Source organism: Tribolium castaneum, chromosome 5 (genome assembly GCF_031307605.1).
Source record: "Tribolium castaneum strain GA2 chromosome 5, icTriCast1.1, whole genome shotgun sequence".
Lineage (NCBI taxonomy): Eukaryota > Metazoa > Arthropoda > Insecta > Coleoptera > Tenebrionidae > Tribolium > Tribolium castaneum.
In genome coordinates, this window is record NC_087398.1 from 10,631,997 (window position 1) to 10,653,883 (window position 21,887).

General features: G+C 33.2%; 3 protein-coding genes and 1 non-coding gene across 16 annotated transcripts in view; 1 reads left to right on the forward strand and 3 right to left on the reverse strand.

Moving 5' to 3' along the window:
- The first annotated feature begins 585 nt into the window (after positions 1-585).
- Positions 586-21,887, forward strand: part of LOC662219 (2-oxoglutarate dehydrogenase complex component E1) — a 28,824-nt gene continuing 7,522 nt past the window's right edge. Inside the window, exons 1-7 of one of the 7 annotated variants that reach the window (XM_008194887.3) lie at positions 586-710; positions 1,170-1,396; positions 3,770-3,970; positions 6,282-6,384; positions 6,535-6,594; positions 6,858-7,113; positions 7,169-8,476. In XM_008194887.3, coding sequence (XP_008193109.1) covers positions 1,178-1,396; positions 3,770-3,970; positions 6,282-6,384; positions 6,535-6,594; positions 6,858-7,113; positions 7,169-8,476 — 2,147 coding nt within the window. In that variant the 5' untranslated portion in view covers positions 586-710; positions 1,170-1,177. The other 6 variants (XM_008194890.3, XM_008194888.3, XM_968332.5 and 3 more) reach the window with 6 other exon arrangements.
- LOC107397920 (uncharacterized) lies at positions 9,900-17,216 on the reverse strand. Of its 7 annotated transcripts, XM_064357032.1 has the most exons (10): positions 16,367-17,216; positions 16,213-16,312; positions 16,091-16,165; positions 15,860-16,015; positions 14,638-15,811; positions 14,484-14,583; positions 14,308-14,438; positions 10,426-10,525; positions 10,276-10,380; positions 9,900-10,230 (listed from the first exon to the last, which is right to left on the reverse strand). In XM_064357032.1, exons 5-10 carry the CDS (start codon positions 15,360-15,362, stop codon positions 9,919-9,921), a joined length of 1,473 nt encoding a protein of 490 aa, XP_064213102.1. In that variant the 5' UTR covers positions 15,363-15,811; positions 15,860-16,015; positions 16,091-16,165; positions 16,213-16,312; positions 16,367-17,216; the 3' UTR covers positions 9,900-9,918. The 7 variants fall into 7 exon arrangements, 6 of the variants coding, with proteins under 6 accessions (XP_064213102.1, XP_064213104.1, XP_064213103.1 ...); XM_064357034.1 differs by lacking the exons at positions 16,213-16,312; positions 16,367-17,216 and having other exon boundaries at positions 16,091-16,194; XM_064357033.1 differs by lacking the exons at positions 16,213-16,312; positions 16,367-17,216 and having other exon boundaries at positions 16,061-16,188.
- LOC107397921 (uncharacterized) lies at positions 11,513-12,449 on the reverse strand. The gene is made up of 4 exons (XR_010334425.1): positions 12,268-12,449; positions 12,119-12,223; positions 11,918-12,073; positions 11,513-11,871 (listed from the first exon to the last, which is right to left on the reverse strand). It is a non-coding gene; the product is annotated as an uncharacterized LOC107397921 (transcript).
- On the reverse strand, positions 17,371-21,217 carry LOC103312945 (uncharacterized). Its single transcript, XM_064356578.1, has 5 exons — positions 21,185-21,217; positions 18,304-18,821; positions 18,152-18,251; positions 17,805-18,107; positions 17,371-17,753 (listed from the first exon to the last, which is right to left on the reverse strand). The coding sequence occupies exons 1-5, from the start codon at positions 21,215-21,217 to the stop codon at positions 17,712-17,714; spliced, it is 996 nt and encodes a 331-aa protein (XP_064212648.1). The 3' UTR covers positions 17,371-17,711.

Consider the following 21,887-nt stretch of genomic DNA (forward strand, 5'->3'; position numbering starts at 1 on the left):
AGGTGTCAAGGGGTGTTTGTCTGAACATGATTTTTTTTACAGTCGAAGGTTCTATCGAGGGGCTTAATCTCCTGCAAAAATTTAGAAAATTGCAGGATATAAAGGGGGTGAAAAAAAATCAGTTTGCATTGCTTGAATATGAAAATAAGAAATGCAGAAATTAAATGCAGTTAAGTTATATTTATACTATATTTTCCTTTGCGCCAAATGTCAGCTAACGTTGGTTATTTGTTTATTACAAAATTTAAAAAAGACAAGACCAATTTGTGGAAAAAATTAAAAAACAGAAGCCCAACGTGTCTTGCAGAAGATAAACGTGCTGAAGATCGATTTTGGTGTCTCTCAAATATGTTGTCAATACACAGGTCATTAAAAAAAAATGAATTAAACTGACCTTAACCGATGTTATAGGTATTTTAGGACCGGTTTTTGGAAGTGTCAATAATTCAATCAATTTGATTGATACAATCGCGTTCTTAACTTTTAACAACGAATTAAATTTTAACAAAGCTGTCTATAAACCGTACTTTAAAGTATTAAAATTCGCTTGTTTATGTTATAAATTGGTGTAATTTTGCTTGTCCGGGTCAAGGTTCGCAAGAGGCGTATCAAAAATCCGCATTACGGACCTGTCACCTGGTCCTGAATTTAGGGGATTTAGTGCCAGAAATTGGCAGTACGATTCCGGTGCTCACCAGAGTTAGGCTAAGGTAATTATTAAGCAATTTTGCACAATTATTACCATTCTTCTCCCCTCACTAGTCACTTTATTGTAACAATAACCCCCTCGTGTCCCCCTTTAGCAAAAATAGTGTTTTATTACTCCCAAAATCCCCCATTCTCTACCGTTACATAATCCCCATTACCCCAGGTCCCGTAATCGATTATCCCAGTTTTCCCTGAAAACCCTTCAACAAATCGAATTATCCTCACACTCCAGCTCTGTGTTACGCCCTTTTGGTAAGTTTTCCCTGTATTTTCGAATTTTTGCGCACCAGCAGTATTTACGTGAATTGACAGCTGCCAAAAATTCGTTTTAAATTTAGTTTTCACGTGACTGCAATTTTGAAATCAGTTGGAACTTTACATAATAATAGTTTTCTTCACGTCACAACGTGAAAGCAATCGCAAGGTCGCAATCGTCGAGAAAATTCCAATTGTGAGGTTAGGTTTTAGGATGTATAGGGCCAGAGCGATCGTAAACAGCCTCACTGGGGTCCAGGGACACTTCGCTGGATGGCTCCTTGTCAAAAACACAGCACCGGGGGCTAGTTGCGCGGCTGTTAGGAGCTACAATGTACCTGCTGCTTCTGAACCTTTTCTGAACGGAAGCTCCAGCCAATATGTTGAGGACATGTACAATGCCTGGCTGGCGGACCCCTCGAGTGTCCACGCAGTGAGTAGTTTATTCAGTGTGTTAAGAAGTCGCAAGAAATGAGGGGAACGGGACAATTAACATAATTTTTCACCAATCATTTTGTCGGGTCAAAATATTGAAAATGGGACAAAGTTTAAGTAATCAATAGTGTTTTGGTTGTTTCGATAATATTAATAATCTCGATGCAGTTGGGTGATTAGAGAGGTTGATAAACTGACGCAACTCTCGAGTTTTTGGTCCAATTTAGCGAAATCGAATTGCATTAAAAAATTATGCACTATTTCACTTATTTAATTCTGTCGATAACATTTTTGGAGTATCTCGGTGATTCTCCAATATCCGCCCTTGATTATTTGATGCGTTGCAAAATCTAGACGATGTTTACCGAACGAAAAAATTGATAAGAATTGTTTTATTTTTATTAATTTTCTTATATAACACTGGTCAACATGATTTCTGATGTCTAATACGTATCTCTTATGTGATTTTTTATGCAGATTCTAAAAATGTACTCAAAAATTATCCATCATGTTAGGTCTCTGAAACGGATTCTTCAAGAGATTATTAATTGTTATTTTTTTGCACCAAAACCTTTCAGAATGTTCTGTGAATCAATAGAAAAAAGAAGTAAAAAAGAAACTTTTTAAACAAGCACTACAATATACAGGCTGTTCCGTCTAAACCGCTTATTGATAACGATGTTTATCTGAAAATGGGTGTACATTCTAACCAATGGGCCCCTCTTGAATGAAAAAAAAATATTTCAACATGGTGACACTTCCAGTTAAACCGAAAGTTGCCATTAACTTTCTTATTTTAAAATAAAATATATGCTTTTTACTGCGTTTTTAGATAGCTCGAATTATTTCAAGAGCATTTTCATCAGCTTTCCCTATACCTAAATTTAGTCGTTTTCGAAATAGTTATGGTTTTTAAAAATTTTTGGATTCACACTTTTTACTTCAAAAATTGGTAATTCTGCCATTTTTAGAATTCTGAAATCGTATTTGGACAGTCAAAAAAGAAACTTTTCTTCAGTGTGTTCAAAATTGGAAAAATGTTTACATACTCCGAAATCTTATCGTTATTTTTAGACAACTTCTACAAGCTATAAGTCAGTTTTTTTTAAATAGAATGCCACAATTTTTATTTCACTTGGTGTAAGGAAATTTAATTTTGCGACGATGTGTACTAACATTCTCTATACTGTGATAATTTTCCAGTTTTTTTTGACGTTGCTGTAAATTCTTTACTAGCCACAGATATTATTGCAGTTTGACAAAGAATCATTTCTCATTGAATAAACGATAAATTCTGTTCAAACTTTTGCTTTCTTTTCCTTTCATTGAATTTAGGTCGAAAAACTTTGATATCTTTTATTTTACTCACGTTTACGTGGCAACCTATGCAAAAAAAGCTATGGCTAATGAATATCTCATTGTCAACAAATAGTTCGTATAACTTAAAAACTTGATCGGTGCAGAATTAAATTCTGTACCATTTAGTGAAAAAGAACTTAATCTTGAAAATTTGGGGTTGGGTAACTTTTTTAGAAATTTTAAAAGATAAAAGAAAAGATCTAAACCTCTCTTTCAAATATTCATATAGCATTTTAAAATTTTTAATAACGGCAGATTTATCAAAGATACTTCTTTTATATTTTATTTATTTTATTTTCTACAAAACCTGACGTGTTACAAAATATGTTTTTATTGTTATTGTCTACTATACTGTGAATAGTGGGTTATCTCTGACATGTCTTAAGATGCAACAAAAAATACCACTTGGATACTTTGTCTAATATGTAAAAACATTAGTTGAATCAATATTGGTTTTTTATTTTTTAAATAATAATAGTTCAGAATTAAATTTTAAGAAAACTGTAAAGACGAACTTGACAGTACCAGAATAATGTAGTCTTGGATTAATTTTTAAATTTTTTAACGATTACCGGTCTGGTCAGCTGGAATCTGTATTATTGGTTACATACTAAATTAAATTCAGAAATAATCTACTATTGACTCACCCTGTATAGAGTGATTCAAAAGTGTTGGACAAACTCTTGTACGGTGAGACGTTCACTTAAGCACCAAAATGGAGTCAGATTTTTTCTTCAAGCAATATTAAATATTTTTTAATTTATTTTCATTGATCTGAAACATAAAAAAATAAATTTAAAAATTTAACTTTATATCTATATCTTCTGAAAAAGGCTCAAACAATTTTTTGTCGTAGGAACTTTTAATTCAGTTTGCTGTGCTTTATCAGCACCCGGAAGATTGTACGGTACTTTTGAATCATCCTGTATAAAGTAAAATTAATTTGGAGGATTTATAAAAAAAATATGTAGTTTAGTGTAATTGGGAAAAAACACAGTAAAAATACTTTCAGTCATGGGATTCCTTCTTCCGGAATTCGGCTTCCGGTGGGGCCGGGTACCAGTCGCCCCCATCCTTGGCCCCCCTTGGCCGAAACGAAGTTCCTGCAACTTCCTTTTTGCCAGCTTTGGCCGGTGTTGGCGGAACCGGAGCCGTTAGCGAGAAAGTAATCGACGATCACTTGGCTGTTCAGGCAATTATCCGGAGTTATCAGGTAAGGAGGGATTGTTTTCGTACTTTATCTGGGATCGTTTCATTTTGTTGCACCGATTTTGGTTGCTTTATCATTTCGCGTGAAAATTATAGACTAATCCGACGATGACAATAATGTACCCATTTATTAATGGAATCATTAGGCACGTGGTCATCTAGTAGCTCAACTGGATCCATTGGGTATCATGTATGGTGATCGTACAACGACAATTAGCGATAGAAAGGGCTCCCCACCTGATGAAATAACGCGTCAGCATAAACTAGGTACGACCCGTCAAAACACAATGTCTCGTTTTAATGTCGAGTTAAAAATTCAATCAAGGGTCGTAACAGTTTGAAACATAATCAATTTGTTTTAACAAATAACAGCTTGCTCTCTGGTAGCTTTATTGCTTTTTATTTTTGTTGGTTTTTTGGTGTGTGGTGGTTCTTCTAACCGTAGGTAGTTGTCTTAAGATTTCAAGGCAAGTACTACTGACAGCAGATCGGTGGTGTAATAGTAGAGAAATAAGTACACGTGCTCGAATAGTGCAAAGTACACAATACGAGATAAGAGTAATTTGTTTTAGTTTGGCGAAATTTTCTTGGGTGGAATTTTACGCCGGAACGTAAATTAGTAGTATCAGGGAACGCGTTTTGTTATCATTTTTTTTTTAACAAGCATGAGTTACTGGTTACACAATTTTGCTTATTAGCGTAGTTCGGAATGCGGAATATTTTTAGGCACGTTTCTAAGTTAATTGCATTCGGTCAATTAAAAATCTATCATCAAATCAGTTGCATGGACTAATATTATTTTGAAATATAAAGGGGTTCTATTATTCCAGGATTCAATCATTTTTTTGCTACTAATTCTCTTTCTTTTAAACATTTTTTTCGTCTGCCTCAACTTTGTAGTTTTTTTTAATTATTTTAAATTATCAAGAGAGTGAGATTTAGGTTATTTGATATTAAAATTTAGTAAATTGTATAAATGTTATACAAATTGAGTCTGTTAAGAGTATTATATTTGTTACTGTATTTCAAAAACTTGTAATCAGTTAATCACACAGAAGTCTGCGTTTCCTAAAAGCTGTAAAATTATTCTCTATGCTTGTAAATTTTTTCAGAATTTTTTTGCAATTCGTTACAAAAAAATATTATGTGTTATTCTAAAACAAACTATGGTTGACTGATGATTTGGGCAAGAGATTAAAAAATGCTAGTTTCTAAACTACGTTATTTCAAATTTTATTTCTTATTTAATTGACTATTTTTAGGGCTAGCAACTTGAAACATTTTTTAACAGATTTTTTGCCCAGAATAACATTTAGGCATTGCTTGTATTAAAATGTTTTTAAGAAATAATCTTTTTCGCAGCGTCTTAATAATAGTAATTAATGAATTAATTAATTACGTTTTGGTTTCTGGTAACTTATCTAACGGAAAAATAAATTTAAATCGCAGTTAAAACATAGCTACACCAATCAGATGAACACTATTTTAAAGTAAAATAGTACAATTATTTATCTGAAGTTTAGCCGTATCAGAAAGTGAGCCTAATTAGTAATTTATTTTAATTATAATTTAATTTCAAAGCATTGTTGAAAACGTTAATAGACATAGAGAATACTGAATTTTGTGAGATTATTTTTTGAAATATAGAAAAAATATTGGTACCTTTTGCAGACTCGTCTTTTTACTTAATTAAGGGTAAAGGTAAGTAGCCCATTGTGCATTGTTGTTACGAGAAACGAAACAAAATAAAGGATCTATTTTCATGAAATGAAATTAGAGGCGGAGGGAATCCTGTATCTTCAATGGTTTGGGTTTGAAACTTAACAAAACCTTTTTGTCACTAGAGCACTGTCTTTATTAAAATATTGATGCCAGATTTTTTTGATGTTTTCAAAGGGAATTTAATTTTCTCCAGTTTTGTTATTTGATATTTTTTGTATTCATAACCAAATTCCAGTGTTTAGAAAAACAAGAGTTGAAGCACAAATTCTTGCAATAAAATAATGCTTTCTCGTTAACTGTAGGCGCGTTACTTATTAAACTATTAAGGAAAAATGGGAAATTAAATACAAATACCCCTAATTGTACGATTTTGGATATGATACTACAAAATTACTTAAAACCAATTTTTATTTATGAAATAAGAGACGTAATTGTTATACCATTAATTAACCTTAATTTGTTTGCTGTGTCTTCTATTATGCCACCCTGCGTAACTTTGTAAAGACACATGGGCACCTATCGCTTTTGTCACAATACAATTAAACAACCTTGTAAGATACAATGTAGATAGAGGTGTTGGCTCTCGATTTTAGATCAGAGGACATCACATAGCTAAACTGGACCCGTTGGGAATCAACAGTGCCGATTTGGACGACCGGACACCCCAGGAATTGCTGTATTCCCATTACAGTTTCGGTAAGAATACTAATTTCAATAACACGCAAAATATTCGCTTTTATTATTCGTCATGAAAATAGCATGTGATATTTTTTGTTTCATATTAATACATTGTTTTGCTGTTTTTTAATTTGTTTGGCGTGTTTTATTTTTCTTGTTTTAACTCAGACAACCCGTCCAAGACTTACTCGGAAGAACTGAGACGCCAGGTCCAGCAGTTTATGAAACGTAAGACTAATTTTCGTTTGTTTAATTTTCAAAATCACTGGTGAGGGTGTAAGATAAGTACCAAGCTTGTGTAGGTAGCTTTTTTTCTTGTGCTTTTTAACATTGTTAAATGCCCGAGATGTTTCAAGCTGAATGATACGACAATTTACGGAAAAAAACAACTTTATTTCAAATTAATTTGTAATACTTAATTGGGTAAAAGTAATAAAGTTGTTTTTTGATTTGTCTAAGTTGGATTTTGCCCTAACTTTGGCTTAATGTAGAGGATGACGACATGGATCGAGTTTTCAAATTACCATCGACGACTTTCATCGGCGGCAAAGAAAAACAATTACCTTTGCGCGAAATTCTTCGTCGTTTAGAACTGACTTATTGTCGCCATATCGGCGTTGAGTTTATGTTCATCAACAGCTTGGAGCAATGCAATTGGATCCGACAAAGATTGGAAACTCCCGGCGCTATGGAGATTAGCGCCGACGAGAAACGGTTAATTTTGGCTCGTTTGACCCGCGCAACCGGGTAATTCAATAAACCATTCAATAAATCCTATTTTCCTTAACCATAATTTCCCCAGATTTGAATCATTCTTAGCGCGTAAATGGTCATCAGAGAAACGCTTCGGTTTGGAAGGTTGCGAGATTCTAATCCCGGCCATGAAGCAAGTCATTGACAAATCGACCGAGTTCGGCGTGGAGAGCATCGTCATGGGCATGCCGCATCGTGGGCGCCTCAACGTCCTCGCCAACGTCTGTCGCAAGCCTTTGCACCAGCTCTTCACCCAGTTCGCCGGCTTGGAGGCCGCTGACGACGGCTCCGGCGACGTTAAATACCACCTGGGGACCTACATCGAGCGGTTGAACCGCGTCACGAACAAAAACATTCGCTTGGCGGTCGTTGCGAACCCGTCGCACTTGGAGGCCGTCGATCCGGTCGTCCAGGGAAAAACGCGCGCCGAGCAGTTCTACCGAGGCGATGGCGAGGGCAAGAAGGTTATGTCGATTTTGCTGCATGGAGACGCTGCCTTCTGTGGGCAAGGCATAGTTTTCGAAACGATGCATTTGTCCGATTTGCCCGACTATACCACGCACGGGACGGTTCACATTGTTGTTAATAACCAGATCGGTTTTACGACGGATCCGCGACACTCGCGTTCGTCGGCCTATTGCACGGACGTGGCACGTGTGGTCAACGCGCCGATTTTCCACGTGAACTCCGACGATCCGGAGAGCGTGATGCACGTGTGTAACATGGCGGCGGAATGGCGGGCCACGTTCCACAAAGACGTGGTTATTGACATTGTCTGCTACCGCCGGAACGGTCACAACGAAATCGACGAACCGATGTTCACGCAACCTCTCATGTACCGAAAAATTAAGAATACGAAGTCGGTTTTGGAGAAGTATTCCGAACAGTTGGTCAAGGAGAACGTCGTGACGACCGAAGAAGTTAAAGATGTGAAGGCCAAGTACGAGAAGATTTGCGAAGATGCGCTTGAGAGTGCGCGCAAGGAAACACATATCAAGTACAAGGATTGGTTGGATAGTCCCTGGTCGGGCTTCTTCGAGGGGAAGGATCCCTTGAAGGCGAGTCCGACGGGAGTTAAGGAAGACACGTTGGTGCATATTGGGAAGAGGTTTTCGTCGCCGCCGCCAAATGCCGCCGAGTTTGTTATCCATAAGGGTATTGAGAGGATTTTGAAGGCGAGGATGGAGATGGTTGAGGCGAGGACCATTGATTGGGCGTTGGGTGAAGCTATGGCTTTTGGCTCCTTGCTGAAGGAGGGGATTCATGTGAGGTTGTCGGGACAGGATGTCGAACGTGGTACTTTCTCACATAGGCATCATGTTTTGCATCACCAGACCGTGGATAAGGCTACCTACAGGTAGGTGTCATTTATTTCATAACTGGCTGCTAAGGATATATCCGAATTTACAAGAATTTTCTTTAAACGCAAAATTTTCACACTTTAAATGGTTCACCACAGAGCTTCCGCCTCACAATATTTTTCAAAACAATCTAATTAATACGAGGATAAACGCCTCTTATTTTTTCCATTATTGTTTATGGTTTCATGTAGTACTATCCTTGCGTAATGTAACGTTAAAATTATATCAAATTCGTTCAAGTAGTTTTTAATTGCTTACGATTTTTTTATATTAAAAGTTAAACACATTAAGTGTTTAAAAATGGGTTAGATTCTATATTAGCTAAATCTCCTTTATGGCTTACTATGGTTAAAACTGCATATTAAAGTCTCAATTGGGCCATAATGGTCCTAAGGGTGCACCTTGTCCAGGAAAGTTGAAAAATGCTTCCCCTGCAGAAATGCTCAAAAAAGTACACAGAAAGGTATTGAGAGATTACAAGTGAAAGTTGTCTACGGTAGCTCAAACCTCGGGGATTTTAAAAAAGCAAACACATCATATCTTTCATCAAATTTTGGGTATGAAAAAAAATGGCAAAATGGGTGTCGCTTGACACCTTTTCTGAGCACAAAAGCTCACCGGATAAATGAGATCTGAGCAATGTTTGGAGCTGTTTTAGCGCAATTTAGAACAATTGGGCTTTAGCTTATTTTCCAGTTTAAAAGAAAAATACGCTGAAATGAAATATAATGCAAATTTTTAAGATATCACAGCTACAAAAGCTTCTTTGAAGAGTTACAAAAATTGACCCTCAAGGTGGTATAAGGACTTCAGAATCCTAATTGACCAAGTGCATATTACTAGAAGGCTATAGTAAAAAATAAAATTGGCTAAATTATTGTTTTCTATGTGAGGCAACGAATTAATCATCCCACCCTCGTATTACGTGCTAAAAATTTTTAAGCGGAGTAATTCTGCAGTTAATGATAAATGTATTTTATTTACAAACAAGAAACGTTATCGTTAATAACAATAATAGCATAGTTTCAGAACGACTGGTAGACCCTCCTATTATTATGCTTTCTGACATTATGCTTGACGGTTTGTATTTTGTTTCACTTATTCACATAGGACAACGAAGATAAAACTAGTAGCCGATAAGGGAGCGTTTGTTACGGGGAGTGTGTTAGTTAGGTAAAAAATATAATCAGTTTGGTAATATAATTGCGGCGAAACGAAGGTTCAAACAAAAAACTTTGTCCAATTTATTGAGTTTTATTACGATATTGCTTAAAAATTTTTGGAGTACCTGAAATGTACTCGTACAGGTAATGTCCATAACCATGAAACTCATTTTTGACTACAAAAGAAAGAAGTAAATCCGTGAAAATAATATTTTAATTTTGCAAATTTTGCAAAATCCTATATAAAGAAAAGTAGTTGTACTTGATGAGTTTTATTACGTAGTAAAATTTACACACGTAAAATTATTACAATGGTTTATTACTCGATTAGTGATGACGTTTTGATGCAACCACTGATATGACCGAGTAAATACCTCGCACAATCTGGAAAAGACGGTGAAATGTTCTGTAAAACTAAAGAAAAAACATACGGCCAGTCCAAGTTGGTAATTGACGGAATATTTTTCAGTGAACTTGATTTTACGTTCCTTCATTGTGTTTAACAAAAAAGTTAGATACAATTTTTTATTGGATTGGTTGAAATTGTACCAACTTACTTTATTGATAACCATTACTAGATCGTTTATCTGAAAATAATATTATTCTCGTTTTGCTTTTTCCTTTTTATTTACCATAGTTTCTGTAGTTTGTGCTGACCATATCAGGGCCGAAAACGTCGTAAGTCCACAAATTGAAGTCACACCCATACGTAAATAATACTCCGTTGTAAATTTTCCCTAAAATGAAGCGTTCACTTTTGGTTTTTCATTGAAGTGACTTACAGTTGACAAGAAAAACGTTATACCTATTCCTAGAAAAAGTCCACAAATTGCAAATCCAGGTATCAATGAACCGATTTCTTTGTTTTTAGTTACACATACTCTGAAATGAGCCTAAAATTAACAATTTGGTGATCTAAAGATGTAGCAACATACTTGATGAACTCTTGCGATCTTTTAATGCAAAATTTCAATCTTTGTTCTATAACTGTTTGATATTTCTTGTTGTAAAATAAACGATTTTCTGGTAGTGAAATAGTTTTCAAATCAGTGAGTTCAGTAATAATTTCTGTGAACATTTGTAATTGAAAGTTGATGTGTTGTGTGTAGTAAAGGCATTGATAGGCATGTACAGCCATCAAGTAGGCACAAATTGGATAAGTCATTCTGTAAAAAAATTCAAGAATGGTGCTATGATTTGGAAAGTAGTCACGAATTAATCGTATTGCAAAAAACAAATTCACATCATCTGACAATTGTTGCACGAAGCAGAAACCTCCAATTACAACACTAAACGAATTAATGATTACGAATGCGGTCAAGATTTTTATTTTGAGTTTAATTTCGGATTGTAATTTTTTGCTTGCACCATCTATCGTCCAAATGTTTATGTCGTCGGTTAAATGTTGAACGACTTCTCCTTTGAATATAATGGTTAAAATTGCAAGCATTGGCTGAAATTTAGTGCTTTTTTGTTGTTTTACATAAGAAATACTTACATAAAATTCCGAGAAAAATACAGAGGCATAGCTTATAAACTGTTTTGTGTCTGAGACGTGTAGGGCGAAATAAATTGTTAATGAATTTGCAATAGCGTGCACTAAGAACACGACAATGAGAATAATTTTAACCGTTTTTGACTGAAAAACATCAGAGGCCATTATTTTGAGTAATTTGAGCCGATCGTCTAAAACACAATTGAGTGACGACAAAGGGTTCCATTAGTGATATACCTTTTGTAAGCTTTATATTGTAGCTCATATTGAACCAGTTTTCAGACTGGTCATGATTAAACTTTTACTAATTGATTAATATTAGAAATAATCGAATTAGAGTAATAAGTAAAATATTACGTGCTGTGCTTTTTTATCTAAGTCATTACTCATGTTTATTCTATTAAGGTATTTAATTCGATTTTAACGAGCTCGTTAAGCGTTTTTTGAAGAAAATATTCGGAACGAATTTTTTTAGTAAAAGCTTACGATCTACGATGAGAATAATGTTGACAGTCTAGGAAGTAATTCATTTTTGTACTGAAACTGTGCTGCAGTTGTAGATGTAGTGCAGTAGTTATAGTTTTCGAGTTATAAGAGTGTAAAAAAAACAAACATTTATTTTTCGACATTGGTTTGATACATTCTCACAACTTTTTTCTTTTCAATTTTCACTTGATTAGTGACGACGTTTTGACACAACTACTGATATGACCGAATAAATATTTCTTACAATCTGAAAAAAATGGTGCATTGTTTGTAAACTTGAAAAAAAAACATACAGCCAGCCCAAGTCGATAATTCATGGAATAGTTTTCAGTAAATTTAATTTTGCGTTCTTTCATTATGTTCATTACCAAAGTTAGGTACAGTTTTTTATTGGATTGATTGAAATTGTACCATCTTACTTCATTAAGGGCCTTTACTAATTCGCTTGTCTGAAAATATTAGTTATCGGTCGTTTTACTTTTTCTTTTTTCTACCATAGTTTCGGTGGTCTGTCCTGACCATATCAGTGCAGAAAAAGTCATAATACCACCAAATGATGTTACACCCATACGCAAATAATATTCCGAAGTAAATTTTCCCTAAAATTAAACCTTCATTTTGTATTTGTGTTGAAATGACTTACGGTTGACAAAAAAAACGTTACGCCTATTCCAAAAAAAAGTCCACAAATTGCAAATTCAGGTATGAACGAACCGATTTCACTGTTTTTGGTTACACATATTCTGAAATGAATATAAATTAACAATTGGGTGACGTCTTTATAGGCAACACACTGGACGAACTCTTGCGATCTTTTAATGCAAAATTTCAGTCTTTGTTCGATTTCTGTTTGGTATTTCTTGTTGTAAAATAAGTGATGTTCAAATAGTAAAAAATGCTTCACTGGAGCGAATTCAGCTACAACTTCAGTAAACATTCTTAATTGAAAATTGATGTGTTGTGTGTAGTAGAGGCATTGATAGGCATGTACAGTCATCAAATAACCCAAAATGGGGTAAGTCATTCTGTAAAAAAATTCAAGAGTGGAGCTCTGATTTGGAAAATATTGATGAATGAAACTTAAAGCGAAATATAAATTCTCATCCTCTGTCAATGGCTGCACGTAGAGAAAACCCCCCCATACTGCAATCAACGAATTTGTTATTACGAACGCCGTTATGATTTTTATTTTGAGTTTAATTTCGGATTGTAATTTTTTGCTTGCACTGTCGATTGCCCAAATTTTGAATTCGTCGGTTAAATGTTGGACGATTTGTCCTTTGAATATTACCGTTAAAATGGCGAGCATTGGCTGAAATTTGATATTTCTTGGTTGTTTTACACAAGAAATACTTACATAAAATTCGGAGAAAAATACAGAGGCGTAGTTTACAAACAATTTGGTTTCGGAGACGTATAGAACGAAATAAATTGTTAATAAGTTTGCAATAGCATGCACTAGGAACACAAAAATGAGAATAACTTTCACTGCTTTTGACTGGAAAACTTCAGAGGCCATTATTTTGAGTGTTTTGAGGTAATCATCTAAAACCGTAGTTAAGTGAATTGAAAGTGTGAAAATGCCCTTTGATTTTGCACCTTTAGCAAACTGATTTTCGTAGTTCATACTGAATCGGTGTTGAGAATATTATAAAAAAACCTTGGTCTTGACTGACTATTTGATTAAATTTTTACTAATTGCTTATTATTAGAAACAATCGAATTAGAGTAATAAGTAAATTATTAGGTAGTGTAGTTTGTATCTGAGTCATTAGACACGCAGACAAATGAAACATTTATTTTGTTTAGGTATGTAATTCGATTTTAACGGACTCATACACTATTTTTGGGAAAAATGCCTCTCAAAAGTAATCAACATTTTATTCTACACAAGTTTTTATTTTCTAAACAGCATTTTAAATTAGCTAAAAGTCATTGGAATCATTAGAAAGGCCGGTCCAAGCAAACAAGGCATCTCCATGATAATTTTTTATTCATTTTTTATGGGATATAACTAACACGTGTTATACAGGGTGTATCAGAAATACGTGTGTTAATTTTACCACGTAATAAAACAACTTTTCTAAATGACGTTTTGCAAAATTCTTATTTTCAGTGTTGTTTTATTTTTTTTAAGTTGTCCGTTTCTGTTACAACGAAAATAGTTCGGCTCTATTTATTATTTTTGTACCCATAGGCGGATACACGTTTCAGTATGTTATCTGTTTCCAAATTTTAAGTAAATTTGCGAATTTTTTATTGGAAAATTACAAATAGAAAAGGTGTTTTATTTGTTGAGATCTGTTAACTGTTAAAGTTAAGGCACGTGTTTCTGATACACCCTGTATCTGATATGTTATTAAAAAAAAGACATTTTTAAATGGTTTATTTTAATTATTGCTTGATTAGTGTTGACGCTTTGATGCCACCACTGAAATGACCGAGTAAATACCTCTCACAATCTGAAAAAGGCAGTGAAATGTTCTGTAAAACTAAAGAAAAAACGTACTGCCAGCCCAAGTTGATAATTGACGGAATAATTTTCAGTGAACTTAATTTTACGTTCTTTCATTGTGTTCATCAAAAAAGTTAGGTACAATTTTTTATTGGTTTGATTGAAATTGTACCAGTTTACTTCATTGATAACCATTACTAAATCGCTTGTCTGAAAATAATGTCATACCTAGTTTCGCTTTTTCTTTTTTTTACCATAGTTTCGGTAGTTTGTGCTGACCATATCAGGGCCGAAAAGGTCGTTGCTCCACAAATTGAAGTCACGCCCATACGTAAATAATATTCCGTAGTAAATGTTCCCTAAAATGAAGCGTTCAATTTTGATTTTTCATTTAAGTGACTTACAGTTGACAAGAAAAATGTTATACCTATTCCTAGAAAAAGTCCACAAATTGCAAATCCAGGTATCAATGAACCGATTTCTTTGTTTTTAGTTACACATATTCTAAAATGAGCATAAAATTAACAATTTGGTGGTGTAAAAGATGTAGCAACGTACTTGATGAACTCTTGCGATCTTTTAATGCAAAATTTCAATCTTTGTTCAGTATTTGTTTGATATGTCCTGTTGTAAAATAAATGATTTTCAAGTAGTGAACTAGTTTTCGAATTTTTGAGTTCAGTAATAACTTCTGTGAATATTTGTAATTGAAAGTTGATGTGTTGTGTGTAGTAAAGGCACTGATAGGCATGTACAGCCATCAAGTAGCCACAAATTGGATAAGTCATTCTGTAAAAAAATTCAAGAATGGTGCTGTGATTTGGAAAATAGTCACGAATTAATCGTATGGCTAAAAACAAATTCACATCATCGGACAATTGTTGTACGTAAGAGAAACTTCCCATTACTACAGTAAACGAATTAATGATTACGAATGCGGTCAAGAACTTTATTTTGAGTTTAATTTCGTGTTGTAAGTTTTTGCTTGCACTGTCTATCGTCCAAAATGTTATTTCGTCGGTTAAATTTTGAACGACGTCTCCTTTGAATATAATGGTTAAAATAGCAAGCATTGGCTGAAATTCCGCATTTTTTGGTTGTTTTATACAAGAAATACTCACATAAAATTCGGAGAAAAATACAGAGGCGTAGTTTATAAACAATTTTGTTTCGAAAACGTATAGAACGAAATAAATTGTTAGTGAATTTGCAATAAAGTGCACTAAGAACACAACTGTGAGAATAATTTTAACGGTTTTTGACTGGAAAACATCAGAGGCCATTAATTTGAGTGTTTTGAGCCGATCGTCTAAAACACAGTTGAGTTACGACAAAGGGTTGCATTTTGACTTTGCACCTTTAGCAAACTGTTTTTTGTAGTTCATATTGAACCAATTGTCAGACTGGTCATGATTGATTATTTGATTAAATGTTTACTAATTGTTTAATATTAGAAACAATCGAATTAGAGTAATAAGTAAAATATCAGGTGGTTGCTTTGTATCTGAATCATTAGATACGCATGTAAATGAAATATTTATTTTATTCAGGTATGTAGTTCGATTTTAGTTCACTGTTTTTGGGAAAAATGCTCCTCCAAAGTAATCAAATTATCATTCCACAGGGGTTTTTTATTTTTGAAAGTAGCAATTTTCTACAATAATTCTTCCAACTATTAGTGTTGATGTTTTGATAGAACTACTGATATGACCGAATAAATACCTCTCACAATCTGAAAAAAGTACAGTAAAATGTTTTGTGCATTTGGAAAAATAAATACAGCCAGTCCAAGTCGATAATTAACGGAGTATTTTTCAGTGAATTTAATTTTGCGTTCTCTCATTGTATTCATTACTAAAATTAGGTACATTTTTTTGTTGGATTGATTGAAATTGTACCATCTTATTTCATTGATGGCCCTCTCTATGTCGCTTGTCTGAAAATATTGTTTATTAGTGTTTTGCTATTTCGTTTTTTTTACTATATTTTCGGTGGTCTGTCCCGTCCATACCAAGGCCAAAAATGTTGTAACTCCACCTAGTGAAGTAAAACCCATACGCAAATAATATTCCGAAGTAATTTTTCCCTAAAATCAAACATCTATTTTTTAATTTTTCTCTTACTATGACGTACATTTGACAAGAAAAACACTAAACCTATTCCTAAAAGTAGTCCACAAATGGCAAATCCTGGTATAAACGACGCAATTTCTTTGTTTTTATAAACACTTACTCTGAAATTAACAGAAAGTGAACAGTTGAGCTGTGTTAAAATGTAACACACACACTTGACGAACTCTTGCGATCTTTTAATGCAAAACTTCAATCTTTGTTCTATTTCTGTTTGATATTTCTTGTTGTAAAATAAATGATTTTCGAATGGCGAAACGGTTTTCCATGCCTTGACTTCAAGACAAACTTCCCTAAACATTTTTATTTGGAAATTGATGTGTTGTGTGTAATAAAGGAATTGATTGGCGTGAGTGGTCATCAAATAAGCGAAAATTGGGAAACTCATTCTATAAAAAAATTCAAGACTGGTATAGTGATTTGGAAAATAATCGCGAATTAAACGCAAAGCAAAAAACAAATGCACATCCTCTGGTAATGGGTGCATGTAGAGAAAACCTCCCGTTACTGCAATCAACGTATTAACAATTACAAATGTTGTTATGATTTTTATCTTGAGATTGATTTCGGACTGTAAATTTTTGCTGGCATTCTCTATCGCCCAAATTTTGATTTCGTCTGCTAGATTTTCGATGATTTTTCCTTTGAGTATAACGGTTAAAATAGCGAGCATTGGCTGAAAATTGCTGTTTTCGCTTGTTCCACATAAGAGTACTTACATAAAATTCGGCGAAAAACACAGTGGCATAATTTACGAACTGTTTCGGCTCCAAAACATACAGAAGGAAATAAATTGTCAAAAGGTAAATAATGGCATGAATTAAGAAAAGCAAAATGAGAACCATTTTAACGGCTTTTGATTGGAACACGTCAGATGCTATAAATTTGAGTGTTTTAAAGAAATCGCCTGAAACCCAATTTTAGTGACTTGAAAGTGCTATTTTTGTACCTTTTGCAAGCTTCTTTTGGAAGAAGTTCATGTTAAACGACGTTTCAAACTAATAAAGTACCCGTGTTCTGTCTGCTTATTTATTGAAATTTTAACTTATTGATTGAATTAAGGTAATAAACGAAGCATTAAAAAGTAACTAGTCATACGTACACAAATCAAATAATTTACCTTATGATGGTGAATTTAATTTAATTGATATTACCACTATTATTTTTTTTCAAATTGGTTTCGTGTTTAGTTTATTACAAACGTTCTTTTAATTAACATTGTTATTCTACCAAACTTTGAATTAAGTTTTAAGATTATGAGATTAACACAGAAAAAATTGGACACACGGAAGTAAAAAATGTAGTAAAAAGTAGCCATTTGAATAAAAAATTAACGAAACTTGTTTCCTTGATTTTCTGTACTTACTTGTCTGCTTGAACGTATATTGTTGATGATAGCTGTAAAACTAATGGACAATAATTTTAACCAAAGGTTTTATTAACAATTGGGTCAAACCTGATGTTGCATCTTAACATATTTTAATTAATTCTTGTGTTACAATATTATAATACAATTGATATAACTGAATAAATACCCCTAACGATCTAAAAAACGAATCTTTAATGCTTTCTCTTACACACAAAAATCCAACTTACAGCTAGTCCTAACTGGTAATTGAAGGAATAATTTTCGGTGAATTTAATCGTGCGCTCCCTCATGCTATTTATCAAAAAAATGAGGTACAATTTTTTATTTGATTGGTCAAAATTGTACCATTCCACTTCATTGAGTGACGTTACCATTTCATCGATCTGAAAGATTTTATAAGATGGGTTTAAAAAAATGCACCCTACAGCTGATTCAGTTGACTGTCCGGCCCATATTGTGGCTGCAAATATTATAATTCCAACAACAGAAGTGAAACCCATGCGTACATAATATTCAGGCGTGAAATTTCCCTAAAGGAAAAAGTAACATTTCGAATATTATTTTTTGTACTTACAGAGATCAAGTAAAAAATGACGCCGATGCCTAACAGGCAGGCACAGACCGCAAATCCGGCAATAAATGTGCTGACTTCTTTGAGTTTTTCAGTGTGGAGACTAAAATTAAATTAGCAAAGTGTTGGTGAATAAATAGTGAAAATAATAATACCATATAAAATTTTGGCTCCTTTGGATACAAAACTTAAGTCTTCGTTTTATTTCCGTTTGATATTTGACGTTATCGATTAAATTTTCCCCGTCTTTGCTTAATGTTTTCCAATCTGATATTTTTTTGAGAGTTTCGATTGAGATTTGCAATTGAAAGTTTATGTGTTGGCAGTAGTAAAAAATTTGGAAGGGTTGTACAGCTACGATGTAACTGATTAGCACGTACGTGGTTCTGTAGAGAAATTCGAGGGCTTGTCCATGTTTGGGGAAATATTCGTGGATGAGACGATAGGCGAAAAAAATATCCGAATCCTTCGGTAACGGTTGTATAAAAGTCAAACCAGTTACTAGAACTAGTAGAGAATTACAAACAACGAAAATGTTTAAAAATTTGATTTTCAATTTAATTTCCGAACGTAGTTTTTCGCCGGCGCTGTCTATGGTCCAAATTTCGAGTTCGTCTTTTAAGTTACGTACGGTATTGTTTTTTGAAATTAGTGCGAAAGTGGCGAGAAGTGGCTAAAACATTAAGTTTGACTGTTTACTTACGAAAAAAATACCTACATAGAAGTCGCCAAAAAATACAGAGGAATAATTAATGAATAATTTTGCGTCAAAAGTAGTTAACATGTAGTAAGCAGTTACTAAATCTACAGCAGAATGTAAGGAAAAAATAAAACCTAACAGGATTTTGACTGGTATCGGTTGGAAAATATCAGATGACATAAATTTTATTGTCTTTAGGTAATCGTCTGAAAAAACGCTTTTAAAAGGAAATATAATAAAATAGTACCTGTCATAAGTTTATAATTGCCAAACTCCATCTTAGATATCGTGTTACGAGTGTAACAAAATGTGGGATGTCGCGTTTATAATAAATTCGGAGAACAAAATTAATTATGAATATTATCACCCTAATAATAAAATTAATGATTTTGTACATTGTTGCTAATAAACCAATTTTTTATGCGATTTTAGTACAATGAGTGTGATGAATAAATAAATTTCAGTTTTTTGGGGTTGTAGGTTTTTTTTAGGGAAAAGCTTGAAAACTGCTTATCTCTTTATTTACAAAAAAATCTAGCAATTCTGTAGATTATAGATCTAGATTATACAGGATGACCCAGGTATGTGTAATCGGTCTATAACTTTTTTGCTATTTGAAATATTGCCATGCTGTTGTATACAGGATGGTGAACCAAAGTTATATTTTTTTTAAATGGAATACCCTATATATTTTCGCATCCTTGGAATCCACGCAAAAAAATAATGTAACTTTATATAAACTATTATGGGTCTACTTTTTCGTTTCGGAATTATTCAACTTTTCGTTATAAAAAAGACCATTTTTTGAAAAATCACTGCGAAGTCGCCTATGAATATTTTCCTGCAAATTTGCTACAGAAACTTTCGAAATACCTTGTAGTTTTAGCAAATAGTCGACTTTTATTTAAAGCACGCAGATAATGTACAGAGTATGCTAAAACGCAAAAAGTTGAACAACTCATTTTTTTCAAATGGAATACTATGTATTTTTTTCCATAGCATTTTTGATAAGGTTTTTAACAGTATGGGGTTTGGATAACAAATTTAAAATATTTTTCGAGATAAAAAAAAATTATTACAAGAAAATTTGTAATCCTAGAATCTGATAAGTCAAATGGTAATTTATTTTTTGGTATGTACTAATATGACCAATTACATTAGTAATTTAATTGTTACTTGATACATAAATGAATTTTACCCATCAAAAATTAATAATAAAATAAATAAAAAAAGAAAAAAAAATTGAACACTGAACACTTAAGGAAATATTTAAAACTTGGTATACAAATAGGATATTATTAAAAAGCTTATGAGAAATGCTATCGATACGTGTAAAGAAATACATGGTGTTCTATTTGAAAAAAATTAGTTATTCAACTTTTTGCGTTTTGGCACACCCTGTACATTATCTGTGTGTTTCAAGTTTTTACAACGAAAAGTTGAATAATTCTGACTATAATTGTTTACATAATGTATCCAATTATGCAAAAACATATAAGGTGTTCCATGTAAAAAAAATGTAACTTTGGTTCACCACCCTGTGTATAACAAAAAAATTTTAATATTTTGGATGAAGTCGATATATGGATGATAAAAACGGCATGGCAATATTTCAAATAATAAAAAAGTTACAGACCCATTACGCACCCCTGGACACCCTGTATGTCTTGATATACATCTAATCTATACATTTTTTGCTGATAATAAAGTACATTCTTTGAATATAGAAGAACAAACGCTATGTATATTTAAATTTATATAAATACATTTTATCTTTGTAAGTTGTAAGAACGTTTGATGCATTTTTCATTTCGTGTATTGTATTTAGTGTACAAGTGTACTTTCTTAAACAAGTTGTGCAAGTAAATTTTTTTATTTCATGTTTATTATAACCGATATTACGGAATAAATGCCTCTGACAATCTGAAAAAAAAATCAGTATCTTACTTTATGTAATTACTAGTAATCAGTTGGCATACGGTTAGTCCTAGTTGGTAATTAAGCGAATAATTCTCGGTGATTTTTATTTTGCGCTCTCGCATCGAAGTTGTTAAAAAAATTAGATAAAGTTTCCTGTTGGATTTATTAAAATTATACCACTTTACTTCATTGAGAGCTGTTGTAATTTCGTTCAGCTGAAAGAATTTTAGTATGAAGAGCAGTTAAATTAATTGCTCTTTATTACGTTCGTTTCCATTGATTGACCACTCCAGATACCAGCCGCAAATGTAGACACCGTAACAAGAGAAACCATACCCATTCGAAAATAATACTCGCGTATAAAATTGTCCTATTTATAAAATATTGCCATTTTGTGTTTTTTTATTTATACTTACCGAAATAATGAAAAAAACAACACCGATACCCATAGTACAAGTACAGACGGAAAATGCAGGTATCAGGGTACGAATTTCGTTGGTTTTTTTAATATGGAATCTGAAGAAAGACGTGATAATAACTAGAAAATAAAAAATTGAAAAACTCACTTTACAATCTCTTGACCTCTTTTAATTAAAAACGTTAGTCTTTGATTTATTAGCGTCTGGTAGGTGGGATTGTTAAATAGGTCATCCTCGTTTTTAGAGATGGTTTTCCCCTCGTCCAAAAATTTTATAAATTCTATGTAAAGTTGCAGTTGATAGTTGATATGTTGGGTGTAATAAAGAAGCTGATACACGTGTCCAGTGTTAGTGTGGCCAATTACAAGATATGTTGCTTTGTAGAAAAACTCAAAAGTACGACCGTAGGTTAGGATATATTTGTGAATAAGATAGCATCCAAAAAATACGTTTACATCTTGTGATAAGGGGTACGCAAGGGTTGAATTTGCCAACAAGACGAATACAGAATTGACAATAACGAAATACGTTACAACCTTTATTTCCGTTGTAATTCCCGAATGTATTTTTTCGCCAGCATTGTCTAAGCTCCATATTTTCAACTCATTTTTTAAATTATGAAATATTTTGTTTTTAAGTAATAAAATGGAAATTGCCAGAAGAGGCTAAAAATGAACAACTAATTTTAGGGAAACACTAT

Bases quoted from the DNA above. Each gene is read 5' to 3' on its own strand.
- LOC103312945 (XM_064356578.1), bottom strand. From the start codon at position 21,217: ATGGGTATCGGTGTTGTTTTTTTCATTATTTCG. The intron at 18,252-18,303 runs GTATTATTATTT...ATTTAATTTTAG, and splicing joins AGGAGCCAAAATTTTATATG to TCTCCACACTGAAAAACTCA. The intron at 17,754-17,804 runs GTAAGTTGGATT...TTCGTTTTTTAG, and splicing joins ATTACCAGTTAGGACTAGCT to ATCGTTAGGGGTATTTATTC.
- LOC107397920 (XM_064357032.1), bottom strand. From the start codon at position 15,362: ATGGCCTCTGATGTTTTCCAGTCAAAAACCGTTAAAATTATTCTCACA. The intron at 10,526-14,307 runs GTATGACATTAT...GGCTCATTTCAG, and splicing joins AAAAGAAAAAGCGAAACTAG to AGTATGTGTAACTAAAAACA. The intron at 10,381-10,425 runs GTAAGTCACTTC...GCTTCATTTTAG, and splicing joins TAACGTTTTTCTTGTCAACT to GGAAAATTTACAACGGAGTA.